The sequence below is a fragment of the Gossypium raimondii genome, chromosome 9 (genome assembly GCF_025698545.1).
Source record: "Gossypium raimondii isolate GPD5lz chromosome 9, ASM2569854v1, whole genome shotgun sequence".
Classification (NCBI taxonomy): Eukaryota; Viridiplantae; Streptophyta; class Magnoliopsida; order Malvales; family Malvaceae; genus Gossypium; species Gossypium raimondii.
The window spans coordinates 14221523-14239922 of NC_068573.1; the positions used below are offsets into that span (position 1 = coordinate 14221523).

General features: G+C 30.5%; 1 protein-coding gene and 1 long non-coding RNA gene across 2 annotated transcripts; both read left to right on the forward strand.

Moving 5' to 3' along the window:
* Nucleotides 1–4183: 4183 nt before the first annotated feature.
* On the forward strand, nt 4184–12025 carry LOC128031868 (60S ribosomal protein L38-like). The gene is made up of 2 exons (XM_052621171.1): nt 4184–4255; nt 11757–12025. Exons 1-2 carry the CDS (start codon nt 4184–4186, stop codon nt 11952–11954), a joined length of 270 nt encoding a protein of 89 aa, XP_052477131.1. The 3' UTR covers nt 11955–12025.
* Nucleotides 12026–12062: 37 nt separating this feature from the next.
* LOC105797486 (uncharacterized) lies at nt 12063–12912 on the forward strand. The gene is made up of 3 exons (XR_008188986.1): nt 12063–12230; nt 12327–12419; nt 12578–12912. It is a non-coding gene; the product is annotated as an uncharacterized LOC105797486 (long non-coding RNA).
* The last annotated feature ends 5488 nt before the right edge of the window (nt 12913–18400 follow it).

Consider the following 18400-nt stretch of genomic DNA (forward strand, 5'->3'; position numbering starts at 1 on the left):
TTTGGTTCTTAAAGGTTTTTTGGCCACTTTAGTCCTAATGTCAACAGATGTTCTCATTTTAGTCTCTAACATTATCAAATATTCTCGATTTAGTGCTTTGGATGTTAAAAAAATCGGTTGGAATATCCAACTAATCATATGCTTCTACATGTCATACAATGATGTCATAGTGATGTTATAGTGGCATCATTATAAAAATTACATAAAATCTTTAAAATGAAAAAAAGTACAAAATATTTAAAATTACAAAAATAATTAAGGAAATAAAAATATAAAATTACAAAAATTTAAAATTTACTAAAAATAAAAATAAAAAATAAAAATATAATATTTTTAAAATTTTATAAATCTCAATTACTAGAGCTTGAACATGAGATTGTTGTCTTTTGAAAGGATATCACCTACAATAATTTGTTTTATAATTCAATCAATTAGAATTTATAATTAGTAGCTCTTTTAGGTGATAAATTTGGATAAATTTTTACAAATTATTTAAATAATGTTATTTATTATTTAAATATTATTTTTAGAAATAGTATTTTTTATATTTCTATATATTTATTGTAATTTTATCATTTTTCTACAATTTTAATAATTTTGTAATTTTTAAAGATGTTTTATGTGTCTTTTTCAATGATGACATCACAGTGGCACCATTATATGCCACGTGGTAGCATATTATTGATTGGATATCCAGTTAGTTTTTTTAATGTCCAAAGGACTAAACTGAGAATGTCTGATAATGTTAGGGATTAAAGTGGGCGAAATTTTTTTAAGGACTAAAGTGAGAAAATGATATACTTCAAGGACTAAAGTGTGCATTAAGTCATGTTTTAATTCTAATGGTACCTTTTAGGCTATATAAAAAATTAAAAATAGAAAATATATATATATAACTTTTGTTTTGATTTTATTAATCATACTTGTAAAGTTTAAAAAGTGCGAATATATTTTAATTAAAAAATATGTATCAAGTATTTTTCTTACATATGTACCCTAAAAAGTGTATCAATTATTTTCTTACATGTTTAGCTTAAAATATTCAAATAATTGGGATATACTCACACTTTATTTTTCTAATTTTACAAGTTCGATTTTATAAAATTAAAAATATATATTATTTTCTATTTTTTTATTTTTATATATAGTCACTTTTTTTAGTTTTTACAAGTAAACTTTAAGAACAATGCAGACATAGCATCATCGAGCACTTAGTCAACTCAGGGATATCAAGACACCTGTTTTCTACATTTGGGTAACTTTTATATTATTATGCAATGGGTTTATCTTTTTTTATCTGTTTGGTTTTGTTTCAAGCATCTTTAGAATTGTCTGATATTGAAGAAAATTTCAATTATACAAGATCAGGAGAACTGCAAAGAACATCTAAAATTCAATCATGTACATGTTAAAGATCTACATTATGTGTGGAGGGCTAAAAAGGAATATAACAAAGAAAATACGTTGTTGATGGATGATTTAATAGATAAAATTATTTATAATTCAGTCAGTAAATAACTCATGATATCTGTTATTACTTTTAAATACAATTGAGTTGGATCTAACTTCTTTTATCATTATTATGTTTTCAATTATGTTCACGTTTTAGGAGCAAACCTTTATATGTTCTAAACTTTTTCGAGCTACAACGATCCATGATAATGCATTAGGTAAAACTTTCATAGTCATGAAATTCCTTCTTTAAATACACACGAGTATATTTCCTCAAAGCTTATTTCCTAATTATTGTACTTGTGATTGATCACAGAAAAAGATGGTATCATTCGGGTCTATTTGGAAAATTTGGCTAGAGAAGAGAATGTTCAAGAATATGTCAAACGTCATCCATTTTTGGGATGACACAAAGGGGAGGAAGAATAAGGATGTTCTTGTTTATATTTGTGCTATGAATGGTAAACATTTGCTTTGATTTTTCTCTTCTAAGTACAGTGCTGAATTGCTAAAGTATTAAAATATTATTTTGTTTTGCTTGTATTATGCTATTATCATAAAAATTCCCTGAAAATGCCCCTGGTATGAACTTTTGTTTTTCATGATGAATCACTAGTGTAGTTGGCCTGTAGAAAACTTTGTTTATAGCTTGAATGGTCTTTCATTTGTTTTGTTATGCTTGATTAGTGTATAATTGCTAGACTTAAATTATGTGGGAACTTTAAGGTGAATTTTAGAAGTCAAAGAATGCAGTAATTTTGGAGGTTGAGGAAGTTACTATTATAAACTTCTGGTTTTGGCAAGACGTGGTGTTGGAAAGCGTGAAAGCTTGATGAAAAGTTTGTGTCAGAACTCCAAATATAGATGTTAGGCTTCATGTGTGGTTGAACATGATATTTCTATTATGACTAGGTCCTTTAGATCTTGTTGTTTTTCTTTTGTTCTTAGATATTATAATGAAATTGCAGATTGGGTTGCTATAAATACTACGATAGGAAACTATGCAGTCGATTGGGTGGAAAATCATCCCCTTGCTCTTAGAATGTTGTTGTGTATGACTTCTTAATTTGTTAAATGCAATCAATTTTTAATTTGGACCAAAAATAAAAAAGTGGCGGGAAAGAAGAAATGGAAAATCATTCCCCTGCTCATGGGTAGGCTCAGGCTGGGGCTTGCATAAAAATTAACAAGAATTAGGCAGGCCTAAGCCTGACCCAATTAATGGGCCTAAATGAAAACCCAAAGCTCACCTAATTTTAAATTTTCATGGCCGATGCTCTTAGTTATAGAATAATGTCTGATTTAAAGGTGATGTTTGCTCGTCTAAGTCTATTCAATGATGGGAGTTTGTTAGTCGAGTTACAAATTAACCCGACTTGGATTGATCAGATTCGGGTTAAACAGTTGGGGGATGACTCCTTAGTTCTGCGATTTCATCAAATTGAGGATGGTAGTACTTCTGATTTTGGGCTGAACAGTGATGGGGTTTGTGCTTTTGGGGACGGGTTTGTGTGCCTAATAATTCTGAGTTGAGGTAGCCTATTTTGCGGGAAGCACATAGTAACCCTTGTTCTATGCATCCTGATGGGAATAAGATGTATTGGGATCTCCAAGCTTTGTATTGGTGGCCTGGTTTGAAACGGGAGGTAACAGATTTTGTCTCTCGTTGTCTGATGTGCCAACAAGTTAAGGCTGAACACCAACTGCCTTCGGGTTTGCTTCAACCCGTTAAGATTCCCCTATGAAAATAAGAACGAGTGACTATGGACTTCGTTAGTTGGTTGCCCTTAACACCCACTAAGAAGGATTATGTTTGGGTCATTGTGGATCGATTGACCAAATCTGCCCATTTTATTCCTTTCAGGACATGTTACTACCTTCAGAACTGACTAAGTTGTATGCTTCCGAAATTATTAGACTTCATGGAGTTCCATTCTTGATTATTTCTTATAGAGATCCTCGTTTCACTTCTCAATTTTGGAGGTAGCTTCATGAGGCTCTAGGTTCTAGATTAGACTTCAGTACTACTTTCCATCCTCAGACAGATGGACAATCTGAGAGGGTGATTCAGATACTGGAGGATATGTTACAGAGTTGTGTGATCGACTTCCATGGTAGTTGGGAGGATTTTCTTCCATTAGCCAAGTTTGCATATAATAATAGCTTCAGTCCAGTATTCAGATGGTAGCTTACGAGGCTCTGTATGGTCATAAGTGTCGTACTCCGTTGTGTTAGACTGAGTTGGGTGAGTGATGGGTCTTGGGTACTGAGTTAGTTTTTAAGACCGAAGATAAGGTTAAACTGGGTCGGGATTGTCTTATGGAAACTTCTGATAGACAGAAGTCATATTCGGATCTGAAAAAGAGGGATGTCGAGTATTCTATAGGTGATCAAGTCTTGCTTAAGGTATCTCCGTGGAAGAAGGTATTTCGGTTTGGACGTAAGGGCAAGTTGAACCCTAGGTACATTTGGCCATATCGAATTTTGAAAGGTGTGGGACCGGTTGCCTATCAATTAGAGCTACCTCTGGAGTTGGACCGGACCCATGATGTGTTTCACGTTTCTATGTTGAGACGGTATTGGTCTGACTCATCTCATATTGTTTTTGTTGAGGAGATTGAGGTTAGATTGGATTTGACTTTTGAGGAGGAGTCGGTTTAGATTTTGGATCGAGATGTCAAGGTCTTGAGGAGGAAGTCTATTTCGTTAGTTAAGGTTTTGTAGCGGAATCATGGCACTAAGGAAGCCACTTGGGAACCTGAGGATTCGATTCGTCAACAATATCTACATCTATTTGAATCAGGTAAATTTCGAGGCCGAAATTTCTTTTAGAGGGTAGAGTTGTAACACCCCAAAAATACATGAATTTCTGTTTGCTAACTCTGTCATGATTAAGGGTCTGTTTTAGTGGTTAAGGGTCTTGGTCATGTGTAGAGGTCATGAGTTTGAGCTCTTGTGCGTGTGAGTGGGTATTATTTTTGTTAGTGTTTGCTTGTGCTACCTATTTGGTGGTGATTAAGTCAAATTGGTTTAAGTCAAATTGGTTTTCTAAATAAGTTAGATGGGGTTAGTATTCTAGATGTGGTGGGATTTCGTGGGTTGTTAAGAGAAATAGGGGTGGGTTTAATAATTTAAAATTTGTTATTATCTTGTTATTGATTTTATTTTATTTTATTTTATTTTTGCCAAAATATTCCCCAATCTCATGTTTCCCTCTTTTCCCCATTGAATTGTTTTCATTCTTCCAATAAAAAGAATTGCAAAATTTGTTTTTTCTTTCTTTCTTATTTTTCCACTCCAAAATTCCTGTACTTTCTTGTTTTTGGTTCATTGGATTCTTCAAATTTGGTGATTGATTTGTTTTCTATTTCGTTTCGTATAAGTAGCATGTTCTTGTATTGTTTGGTATTTCTTACTTCTTTCGGTATAGGGTGTTCATTTCTTTATCTTTTATTCAAGATGGAGTGTGTGTAATGAGTTATTTCATGCTAATCGTTTGATGTAACACCCCTTACCCAAGACCATTGTCGGAGTCGAGCATGAGGCGTTACTTGACTTAACTTAAAAGTTCGGGACATAAAAATCGGTAGTGAATCAGTTTTGAGACAGCAGTAGTGACATGATTTTGAAAAATCACCAATGATAGTAGAAAATTAATTAGAGGGTGGATGAGATATAGATTTAAATATTATTGAGTCTATTTTCATAGAAAAATAACAGTGTAGACAAAGGAATTATGCATTATGAGATATTTGCATTTTAGTTAGACAAGGTCAAAGTGGTTTTTGGAATCCCTTGTTCTGACTTTGAAAAATCATTAAAATTGTACAAAAATATTTATGAGTTTTAATTTATATTTATAGATTCCTTATTGAGTCTATTTTCTTTATAAACAAGTGAGAACACCATATGAAGTCTGTACAATGAGATAATTAAATTTTAGTGATGAGAGGTTAGGAAAGTCGATCAGTGAAACAGAGGAGAATTTAAGTAATAAACTGTACTAATTGGATAAACCAAAATTCTGAAAAATTTATGGTAAAAATATATATGAGTCTAGTTTCAGGAAAAATTTGCGGATCTAAATTTTGAGTTTCGTAGCTTGATTTATAATTAATTTAGTAACTGCTACACAATTTATCACCTAGACATTTATGACAACAAATACCTTCATACTTAGCCATTTTAATAATTATTCATCATAAAATATTTACATATCATCTTTTGGTCATAATTTAAGAATATACAATCGAAATGACTAAGTCCCTATACATGCCATAGCTCGAAACATTTATCGTCTTAAAATACCAAGTTGTGGTGGTTGATAGTGTGAACGCTCTCCGAAATCTTCAAGATCCCGACTATGCTTGATAATACTATATGAAAGAAAAAGAAATAAAAGAAGTAAGCATAAAGCTTAGTAACTTTACAAGAAAATAAATAACAACATCTAACACAAATAATGATATGCAAGTATCATGTTCTTAAGTTTCCTCTTTACTTACTCTTATTTACTTGTTTATTTACTTACCTATTTAGATAGCTTAAGATTACAACTTACTCTTCTCTTGCTGAAATATTGGTTCTCACTGATATCATAACATATTCTTAACTCTTATAACTCACCTGAAGTTGCTAATTATACTTTTACTTGAATTTCCATAGAACATAATCTGTTTTCTAGCCCGTTGAGCCACATTGGAATAATAAGGATACTTGGGTCTCTTTTCTGATAATAACATGCCAAAGCCATGTCCCAGACATGGTCTTACATGGGATGTTTTCTGTACTGCCAATGCCATATCCCAGATATGGTCTTACATGGGAGTTCTCATATCGGTGCCCATGTCATGTCCCAGACATTGTCTTACGGGGGACCTCTCATCTCGGTGCCAACGCCATGTCCCAGACATGTTCTTACATGAGACCTCTTATCTCGGTGCCAATGCCATGTCCCAGACATGGTCTTACATGGGACCTCTTTACCCAAATGTCATGACATTTGTATCCGATACATTCCTTATATTTCAACGGGACTTTTTAACACTGATTCTCTGTCATCTCATACTTGAGTCAACATTAAATAAATTCATAAAATAAATATATAATTTCTGGAAAATAACAACATTAATAATAATTATTAAAATATTGCATTTATTTACTGTAAACTTACCTCAGTACAAAAATGTGATCAAATCTAACACTTTAGTCCTCAATCTTTTTCTTTCCCCGGTCTAGCTCTGGATTTCGTTCTTCTTGATCTATAATAGCAAATTTAGCTTACTTAATAATCACATTCATCAAAACAGTCCTTGACTCAATTTTGGAAAAATTACAGTTTTGCCCCTAAACTTTTGCATATTTACACTTTTGCCCCAAAGCTCGGAAATTAAACTTCATCTCTTATTCTTATGTTTTATAACTTGTTGAACATTTTTCCCTTCTATGACAACATCAAATTCTTACTCTAACACTTATGAACATTAGATATTTTTGCCTATTATGTCAATATACTCGTTTTCACTTAAAGTTGACTAGCAAAAGTTGTTTAACATAATTCCTAGCTTCATATTCTACCATAAAATATCAAAATAAACATATTTCACCTATGGATATTTTTCTAAATATGAACCCTAGGTTAAATTATTGCTAAAATAAGCTAAATTAAGCTATCGGGATTCCAAAAATGTAAAGAACATTAAAAACGGGGCTTGGAATCACTTACTATGAGCTTGAGAAAGTGAAGAAACCCTAGATATGGCTTCCTTAAAGTTTTGGCAGCAAGCAAGGATGATGAACACAATTTTTACATCTTTTTCCCTTTTAATTCTATTTATTTACTAAATGACTAAAATGCCCTTACTTAAAAAAATCCTATTTCACTTATCTCATGTCCATTTTTGTCTATCACTAACTAATGATATAATTACCATATAAGTACCCCTAATTTATAGTTCCATAACAATTAAATACCTTTAACATATAAAACTCAACTTTTGCACTTTTTACAATTTAGTCCTTTTGACTAAATTGAGTGCCCAAACATCAAAATTTTGGAACGAAATTTTCACGAAATCTTTCCGTGAAATTTTAGGCCATAAAAATATAGTAAAAATAAATTTTTCCTCATCGGATTTGTGGTCCCGAAACCACTGTTCCGACTAGGCCCTAAATCGGGGGTAAGTCGTTTAACTTTGCATTGGGAATTTTGATTGGCATAGTTTGGCCATTTTGTTGTCGATTTCACGATTAGATTCGAGTAAGGAATGTGTAATTTGATTCGTGTTTTCTATTAATTTAGGTTTTGGATTACTCATGTGTGAAATGACATCAAAATTGAACCAGGTGTGTAACAAAAAAACACGAAATAAAGCTAACGGAGAAAGTTGAAAAATTGCACAATCGACACCGCACGGCCGTGTGCTAGGCCATGTGTGAGACATAGTCAGGGTTATTTGGGCCGTGTGGACCATACGGGCGTGTGAACCTAAAATTCTAGATTTTTTCCTAGGATCGTAAACATCATTTGGATCGAACATATGTCTTCCGTAGGGTCGGTATACTATTAAATAAGCTATAAAATATGAATTCTGGTAATCTATTAGTGTTAAATTGGATATAAAAACATATGTTTGATGTGATATGAGATGGGTAAAACCTGTAATATGCCATGTTTGGTCTGGAAAATGTTAAATATATGTTCTGTATCTATTATTGTAAGCATGTATGTCGTAAATATATTTGATATCTGTTAGTACCTATTTGCATCTGTGATGGGATTTGATATATGGAGGAAGTGTGGGCAGTATAATAAACTGTCGTATTTGGTGGCTCAGCCACATATATATATGATTCTGTAAACGGTGATAAATCGCCTAATACACTGGCAGCTTTGCTGCAAACATTTTGAAAAGTGTCATACCGATACTAAGTGATGTGTAGGGTTGGATGGGTGTTTCATACCCATATAATATGATGGGATGGTCGGAGTTGGTATGTAGCGGATGGGGGTAGGATTATGTTTCTACATCTGCACTATTCTAATGAGTTCTGTATTTGATATGTTTGTCTGATCAATTTCTGATGATATAAATATATGCGTTACACACTAAGTTTCAAAAATGTCTATCACTTTCAAGTAATCCTCAGACTTAGGCGGGTAGGGTTGATGGGAGCTCGGTCATAACAATATTATCGTAAATTTAATTTATTTAAATTTGAGTTTGAGAGTTTTGTCAATTTTGGACTATTTGGATTGTTTTGGTTTTGAACATTATTTCTGTTTTCCGCATGATTCTGTTTAAATGTTTTATCGAAAAATTTTCACTTTTCTGCAAAACAATGGGTTTCAAAACAACAAATTGTATTTTTTTTCCAAAATTTAACTTTTAAGAATTTCCGCTGCAGAGCTATATGTTTCTAGAAAATGTAAGCAAACAACGTTAACAATAAAACAACTAAGTAAGATATGCTTTCAAATAAACCAGGTTTTTGTGTAATAAGAGTTTTTGGTGTTTTCAAGCTATACGAAACATGGTTTTCAAATATTTTTGGTAACAACTTTAGATTTGGCCATAACATCTAAGCTGGGTTTGGGGTGTTACATTATTAAATAAAGTGAAAATTAACTAAGTTTTCAAAAGTAGTCACCATTACAATAAAATGTTTTACTTAGTCGGGTTTTGTTAACACGTAAGTTTTTTCTGGAAATAGGCTAAGTGTTCTTCTAAACTAGACAAATGTTTTTATATTACTATTTTATAAACTCCAATAGCTTACCGGACTATTTCAGTGACCAATGTAATCTTTCGAATTGGGGCCTAATGTCTAGGCCGAGTTGGGGAGATTACATCTACTATATATTATTTATATATAATAATATATATTATATGAAGAAATACTTCCACTATAAATAAGTGTAAATTTCTTCACTATTTAAATAGATCTTTAAATTTTTTCATTTGAAAAAATCATGAGAGAATTTATAGGTTAAAGTTATCTAATATATAACAAGTTTTTACGGAAATATGGCAACTTCAGTTATATGGATAAGTTTATTGAGCGATAATTGGCAACATTTTATTGGTTGACATAAATTCCTTTTAATTATGTAAACAATTTCTATTAAAGGAAAAAATCATCCTATTGATTAACTTAAGTTTTGTAAGTAATTCTCAAATATATAATATAATAAAATTCATTATTAATTTATATGAAATTAATTATATCATGCATTGTTATTTTATTAATTTACAATTTAAATTAATTTAAATTATTATTAAATATTTTTAAATTTTATAAAATATATTCATGTATAATTTTTAATATTAATATAAAAATAATGTACGATATAATCACTAATAATAAATATTAAAATCCAATTGATAAACTTAAGTTTATCATATTAATTCTTATCTATTTAAATAAATATTATTGTTGCAGTGTATTTTAAGCTAAAATAGAAATGGATCTAATTCAATTTACAAAATTGGTAATCAATGTTATAATAACTTAATTATATAATTAAATATGTTAATAAACTTTTCCAAATTAAATCATATATATACTAAGCAAATTAATATTGCATGTAACACCCCAAATTACATAGGATAAATATTAATAAAATTATCAAGAAATGAGTCTTAATCTTGATGGTTAAAAACTTAGAGCATGTTTGGTTGGGTGTATTGGATTAGCCAATACACCCTTAATCTGTGGCCCCACTAATTACCCTGTTTGATTGATTGTATTGCCCTAATACGGGCCTATTACGCAGCGCACCGATTCCCCATTTTCCCTTATGCAGCGCCGATTTGTAATCCCTTCCAAAAGAAAGGATTACCTAATCGGTCCTCTTTTACCCTCCAACCCGTTGCAGCATCTTCTTCTTTTTTTCATTTTTCTTCCCATTTTCCTTCCAACCTTCTCCCTCCTTTTCATGCTTCTATCCTGACCAACCCTTTAACAAACCCTAACAACCTTCAGCAAGGCCTTCAATTACGAATCGTATGAGGTAACAGAGTAACAGAGAGTAGCAGCAATGGTTCCTAAGTACGCTTTTCCCTTCTTCTATTCCTTTGATTTCAATTAAATTTCTTTATATATACCATGAATTTAATGATCTTTTCTTGAAATATTGTTTCTTTATTTTTGTTTTTTTGGGGAAAAAATGGATTTGCCTTTCATTTCATTCCATTTCGGCCTGAAATCTGAAAATATGATTAATTTTTTGGTTTTTTAGGTTATATTTACATGTAATTTCAATGTTAACCAGTTTTGTGTTTAAATTTCGTCTTTGAAATGTTACACTTTCAATCGATCAACTGTACATAGGATTTGATTAATGAAGCTAATAGTTGTGAATTAACGAAAGGGAAAGGTTTTAATGCCTGCTGTAATTTGATTGATTGGAACACTATATGGTGTTTAAGGCAATCGATTATTTTCATTGTTAAAATATACCTCTGTTTGTCTGTTTTAGCTCATTGGATAGTAGCTCTATAAATAATTATTTTTGTTTTGTCGGCTATGTTGCTGCTGATGAATGTTGGATATGGGTTCGAGTTTTCTCAATTAAGTTTTACATAAATTTGGAGGTAATGTTAATTGGACTCAGGTGTTTTTGTAAGATATGTGTATGTATGCTTCATAAGTGTGTTCTTTTATGTATTTGGGAATCTTTGGAATATATTAATGTCATATCCATGCCCAAGAATCTGTTGAACATTGCTTGAAATACAAGTTTCCGATACGGTTATTTTTGGAAAAATGAAGAGTACGAGAGCACCTTACAAGTTGGAAATGGGAAATTAACTGTGTTTGAAGATGGGAAAAAGTTGATAATTTTGCCCGTGTTTTTGCTGCATCATTTAATGATATTTTCAGTCTAAAACATCTGAATATGTTTAAGAATGTGTGCGCTGTTCTCAGATCTTGAGTTGTAATTTGTGTTTTACTTGCTCTGTGTGTTGCTGATTTGCTTATTTGCAAATAGTCGTCCTAATGCAATGTTATGTCTTTTCTTTTGGATTTGGCTTATGTTTGAAGGAATTGCACATATTTTTACTACATGTTACAACATTTTAATTCTAGAATATCTGATTATGATATCATTTGTTAAGAATGTGTATATTCTTTTAGTTTCAATCTGTATTTTCCTTGTTCATTGAGTTTCTTATTTACTTATTATGATCCTTATTTTGCGATTTTGGCTCTCACCGGCCTCTGTACTATAATTGATTTATGCCTTAACTGTGATTTGACTTCCTGGGTTAAATGAATGTTTTCTGGGTTATGATTTACAGCCTAAGCAGATTCATGACATCAAGGACTTCCTTCTGACTGCCAGAAGGAAAGATGCATGCTCTGTAAAGATCAAGAAGAGCAAAGATTTTGTCAAGTTCAAGGTCCGCTGCTCCAAGTACTTGTACACACTTTACGTGTCGGATGCTGAGAAGGCTGACAAGTTGAAGCAGTCCCTTCCTCGAGGTACATCTATATAAATGATACAGTAATCATTTTTCTTGTTTCGGTTCAACTAGCATCCTTATTTCAAATCAACAAATATATTATATAGAATTGTAGGTCCATAACAGGAACAAACCATTGTTCTCGTTGCTGCGTGATGATGATGATGCAACAACTGTTTCTACCCCATACACTGCTGCTGTTTTGGAATACCGTGTTGTATTTTATGATCCTGCAAATGCACCTGTCAAGGATAAGAACTGGAACAATGCAAATGGCCACACTGTTTATGATGCTCAACATCCATGCAGGTATACAGGAATAGTTTTTTCAGATATCCTGGTGGCCATTTTTTTAGTATTCTTCTTTGATGAAATCTAACTTGGTTTTTTGTTTCTAACTTGAAGGTCTAATGTAGCTGTGAGGAAGGAGCTTCATACTCCTGCATCTGATCGTTCTTGCATCCATCTTGAATTTGATATTACTGGCACTGGACTATCGTAAGTTACTACTTTCCAAAATATTCTGTTCTGTATTGCTAAGTTTTTTTTTCTCTTTTTCCAATTATGATGACCTCCTCTCCTCTCTTATCCTCATCTTAAAACTAGATGCTACATAATAGAGAACTTCACCAGCTCATACTTGTCTTCCTTTTCAGATATGAAACAGGTGATCATGTTGGTGTTTACTGCGAGAATCTAGACGAAGTTGTAGAGGAAGCATTGAGATTGTTGGGGCTATGCCCAGACACCTATTTCTCTGTTCATACCGATAAAGAGGATGGCACTTCGCTTTGTTGCAACATTGCCAGTAAATTTGATGTTTGATCTAAAAGTTTTTAAATGCATGTTTATATATTTTGGAATTATGTTGCCACTAGAATCTTGTTTTTCTCCTATTGCCTATTGGGAACTGAGGCTTGTAATAGGGGGTTGACTTGTTTGTTTATGAGGATGACTGGATCAAATGCTATATTTGGAAGTTGTTTTGCTGCTCAGGATGGCTTTTATCTTGCTGATAAATGGAGAAATCAGTTGAAGTATTTGAAGGATATAAGAAAAGAGCTTTACATTACTACTTGTTCAATATCATTAATATAGCATTTGGAAAAGCTTGCACGAAAACTAATTCGCAACCTTGATTTCAAAGTAATGTTGTATTTTATCACACTAAATTTATCTTTATTCCTTCTAAATATATGAATTATATATATGTTAATTTATCTTATATATTATTTACTATTATTTTATTTATAATATTTTAATTGTATACTATAAATTATTAGCATTTTAATCGTATACTATAAATTCGTCATTACTATATTTATCTCTATGCTATTAATTAGTCACGAAATATTAATTATACATCATATATTATTAAGGTTATAGTTACACGAGAGTTCATTGATTTTTGCTAGGTAAATACACATTCAAACTTTAGATTAAATTATATATTTTTATTAAATTATATTTAATAATAATTATTTTAAATTATATTTTATAGTATTATATATTATGATTTTATTAAATTCATATAAGAATATTTAATATTAAGAATTTTATTAAATCATATATTTTTATTAAATTATATTTAATAATAATTATTTTAAATTATATTATATAGTATTATATATTATGATTTTATTAAATTCATATAAGAATATTTAATATTAAGAATTTTATTAAATTATCTATTTTATTAAATTATATTTAATAATAATTATGTTAAATTATATTTTATAGTATTATATATTATGATTTTAGAAAATTCATATAAGAATATTTAATATTAAGAATTTTATTAAATTATATATTTTATTAAATTATATTTAATAATAATTATGTTAAAATATATTTTATAGTATCATATATTATTATTTTAGTAAATTCAGATAAAAATATTGATTATTAAGAATTTTATTAAATTATATATTTTAATTAAAATATATTTAATAATAATTATGTTTAAATATGATTAAATTATTTATTATTGATAATAATAATCTTATTAAAATTTAAATAACAATAACAATAATCATTTACCAAAATAAATTTATGCTAAGGGTATTCTAGTCATTTTAATTTTTTCCATTATGCTATTACACCTCTATTCCATTCAACCAAACACAAGATTACTATTACGCCTATATTCCATTACATTCAACCAAACAGTTGATTTGCTATTACACCTCTATTCCATTACACCTCTATTCCATTACACCTCTAATCCAATACACCTTTAATCCAATACAGCGAACCAAACGTGTCGTTAGTACATTGCCTAGAGAACTAAGGTTTAAATCCTTTTCTTCCTATTTTGTTTTATTTTTTTTCAGCAACTAAGGAATAAAATCAAATTTGTATATATATTAAATGTGTTAGAAATAAATTAAGAATAGGTAGCAACCGAAATGGTAAGGCTTTATCATTTCTTCCTTTACTCCATAGGTTCAAGTCATGTAAACTCTATTTCCATTTTCTTTCATTTTTCGAAAAAAGGGTATTTAAACCTTCAACCCCTCAAAATTTCTGAACCCTAAGTATTTAATCCCTATTCCTAATCATACAAGGATTTTATTTCCTCTTCAAACCTTAAAAAGAAATTTTCTCTCATCTCTTTAAATTCTTTTTTCTCCTTAATTCTCCCTTTTCTTTCCATAAAAAATTTTTGCATTCTTTTCTAGAATTTAACCTCCTGAATCTCAAATCAAAATCAAGTCCCAATTAAACCGTTCTTTCACTGAATTGTTGAATCTAGCATCGATAATCCTCAAACTCTCATCAAAATCTCAGTAAGTACTCTCGTTCCAATTTGTAGAACCTATAAATTTTGAGATTTCATCGTTCTTGTTAATCTTTCAACTATATTACAAATATTTTATGAGTTTTTCCCCAAAATCTTGATAATTTTGATAAATCTTAAAAATTATTATTGATTCGCGTGTAAATTTTGTTTGAAGGACCCATTCCAAGTACCTCAGATGGGATCTAGGCACAAGGAACAACGTTCAAGATCTCAAAAGTCAGGTGTGTGTTCTTTTATGTGAAAATTGAGGCAAAAATTGAGCCTAGTTTAGACCACACGGGAATGTAGGTCGCCCGTGTTGACCACACGACCACCATACACGACCATGTCCCCCCTAAACCCCTAGGTTTTTGCTTCTCACATGGTCGTGTGCCACCTCCACACGGTTGTGTGTCCCCTGTAACTTAGAATTTATAGTTTTCACCCAAAATTTTATATTTTGATCAGATTAGTGCCTGAATAGGTTACGAACTATTTTTAGTGAATTAAAATATGCAATTTGGTTCTTGTTGATATGAAACATGCTAGAATTTATGATTGATCAAATTATTGCGGTATTTATTTATATTTATGAACATTTGCATGAATCATGAATAATTTATGTTACTACTGTATCTATACATGCGAATGTATGTATGACAAGCCGTATGATAATTCTGAATTCGAATACATGAAAAAACATGACCTTGCTATTGGTTTGCCATGTGATTAGTACATTAAATACTATCATATTTTATCTATATTCAACATGTCATATTGCATTGCATGGGTTGGGACGATATGATCAGAGGAAGTTTGGCAGTTTATCTGCATTAATCAGTTTAGCTATGCAGCCACAGAAGAAGGCATATTCCAGCTACAAGTATTATTGTGTATCTACAGTCGAAACAGATTCCTAATACAGGTTTATGCTATAGAATTTATAGCCAAAAACAGGTTTCATCTGCAAGACTTATTACTGTGAACCCATAGAGAAAAGCATATTCCAACTGCAAGAACTTATTGTGCATTCACAGCCAAATGACAGTTATTATCTGTGAACCAGTAGTGGTATATTCACATCCTAGTGTGTTGGAGAAGGGAGTTCCCAAAATCATATGACATCTTATAAATCATGTGCATACAAGTCTAGAAATTATGTTATGGGGAATATACATATTGTAATAGGCCAATTTAGCCCGGGCTCACAAAATAATAATAAACCCAAAATAATAAAACAGAGTCCAAGTCCAGTCCAAAATTATATCATTTGGCCCGATCGGAATGGCCCATTACTTGAAAAGGTTGAAAGTCCATCTACAAGTTTGACACGTATGGAAACATAATCTTCAAGGATATGCAATCTTAAATATGATATGCAATCTTAGAAGATATGATTTTGTAATCTTACAGATTTAATTTGTAGATATCCTTTAATCTTAGCCATTGATGTAATTAATTGGTACCGTTGGATTTGGGGAGGCTTAACTATAAATAGAGGCCTCTCCATTCATTGTAAAGGGGGGGAGTGGGGAGTAATAATAATTCTTAAGAGTATTCACTCAAATTTCTCTCTCTCTTGCGTTCTTATTTTCTGTGGCTTGTTCTTATTTTGTTGATTTGTGTATAATTTATTTATTGATTTGTATATTGCTGATTTCAAATCTCTTTTTCCCTTTTTATTCATTTTCAAATTCATTATTTTCAAATTTGTTTACATTTTATTTTGCCTTATATATATTTTTTATTTTATACTCTTTATTTTAAATTCATTGGTTTTTTATTATTGATGTTATTTAATCCTCTATTTTTATTTATTATTATTATTAAATTAATTATTTTAATATTATTAATACTATTATGTGGCATCATTAATCTTGTATCATTATTATTTACTTTTTATGCCTTTAAATTTCAAATTTTGTTATATATATGCATGTATACATACATACGTTTTATAATATATACATATACGTACACATTTTTAATTTTTATAAATATATATATACACATACTTTTATATATTTTCTATGTTTCATAATTTTATATACATACTTATATTTTTTTACATATTAAAATATGTATATTTATATATATATTTTTATTTTTATAATTCACATACATATATAATTTTCTTATATGTACATATATATATTTATATTTTATAATTTTATCTATTTTCTTTGTTATTATTATTGCTTTACTTGATGTTTATTTATTTATTTATTCACATGACCATTATTATATTCTTTAAATGTTTTGGTTTTATTTTTACTTGATATTGTGTATACATGATTGATTTGTTTTTTACTTATCTTTTCATTATTATTATTATTATTATTATTATTATTATTATTATTATTATTATTATTGTTCTTGACCATGCTATTTATATTTATATTATCACAATTGTTACTCCATTATATAATTGTTACCCAAATTCGTATAAAGAGAAAATTTTGAAAAATAATGGCAATACTCGGTATTTGGAATCTTCGAGAAGATTGAGCCCTAACGTATTGGGTTCCAACTCTTTCGTTGAATCTGAATAATTGAGAATGCTCTTTAATCAAAACATATATAAAAAGCTCATTATCGAGAATTCAATACGTTGTGTCCTAACGCATTGGATATGACACGTTGTTTTCTCGAGATGAGGATTTTTTTAAATAATAAAGATAATATTCAATGTTTAGAATTTTGAGAAATTGTGCCCTAACGTATTGGGCTGCGATTTCTTGATCTGACTTAAACAATTGAATATCCTTTTAAATTTTATTGCACGAGTTTTTTTTGGACAAGCTCGTTTTTGAGGAAGTGAAATATCATGCCCTAACTCATTGGGTGTGACATTTTCTCTTTTCGAAATGAGAGGGTCTTATCGAGTAACTTGTTTTATATAAGCTTTTTTTTTTAAAAACAAAAGATCGTATTTTAAATATCTTCAAAGTTTTTAATTTTCGACATTAAGACATTAATTAATTAACTAGGTACCAATTTTTGGGTGTTACGAGGGTGCTAATCCTTCCTTGTACATAACCGACTCCCGAACTCGTTTTTCTGAATTTTGTGGACCAAAATCGTTGTTTTAATAAAGTCAAATTGCTTATTAAAAATAACCACTTTTTGAGGTGACCCGATCACACCTAAATAAAAAGGATCGGTGGCGACTCCCATTTTTTTTTTTGAAAATCCAAGTCGACCCCGTTTTTCAAAATAAAAAATGGTTTCGACAACTTGCGACTCCACTGGGGATAAACACGAGAGTCAAGCCACAAGTTGATTACTTTTTGTCTTTTTGTCAAAAATCAAAAACTTGGTTTAAATATACGATCCTTTCGTTGCACTTTCATTTGTCTTTATTACGATTTTCATCATTGTGATTTATAATCGCTGTGTTAGTTGAAGTTTGGATATATTTCTGCGCATTGCATTGCATGACCACTCGGTCATACCCTTTTAAGTGGGAGTGAGAAACTACGCATTCGTGAGGTTTTCACCTCCGCATGGGATAGTGGATCACTTTTGGGATACATCCGTACCTATGTCTTCGTGAGATTTTCATCTCCGCATGGTCATAGGGAAATGTATTCCCCTGAACTGAATTTTATCCGTATGAGCCTATAATGGGTGAGGATCGAGGAATCTAATGGTTCAGGTACCCTTACCTAAGAGCCAAACTACATATAGTGAACCC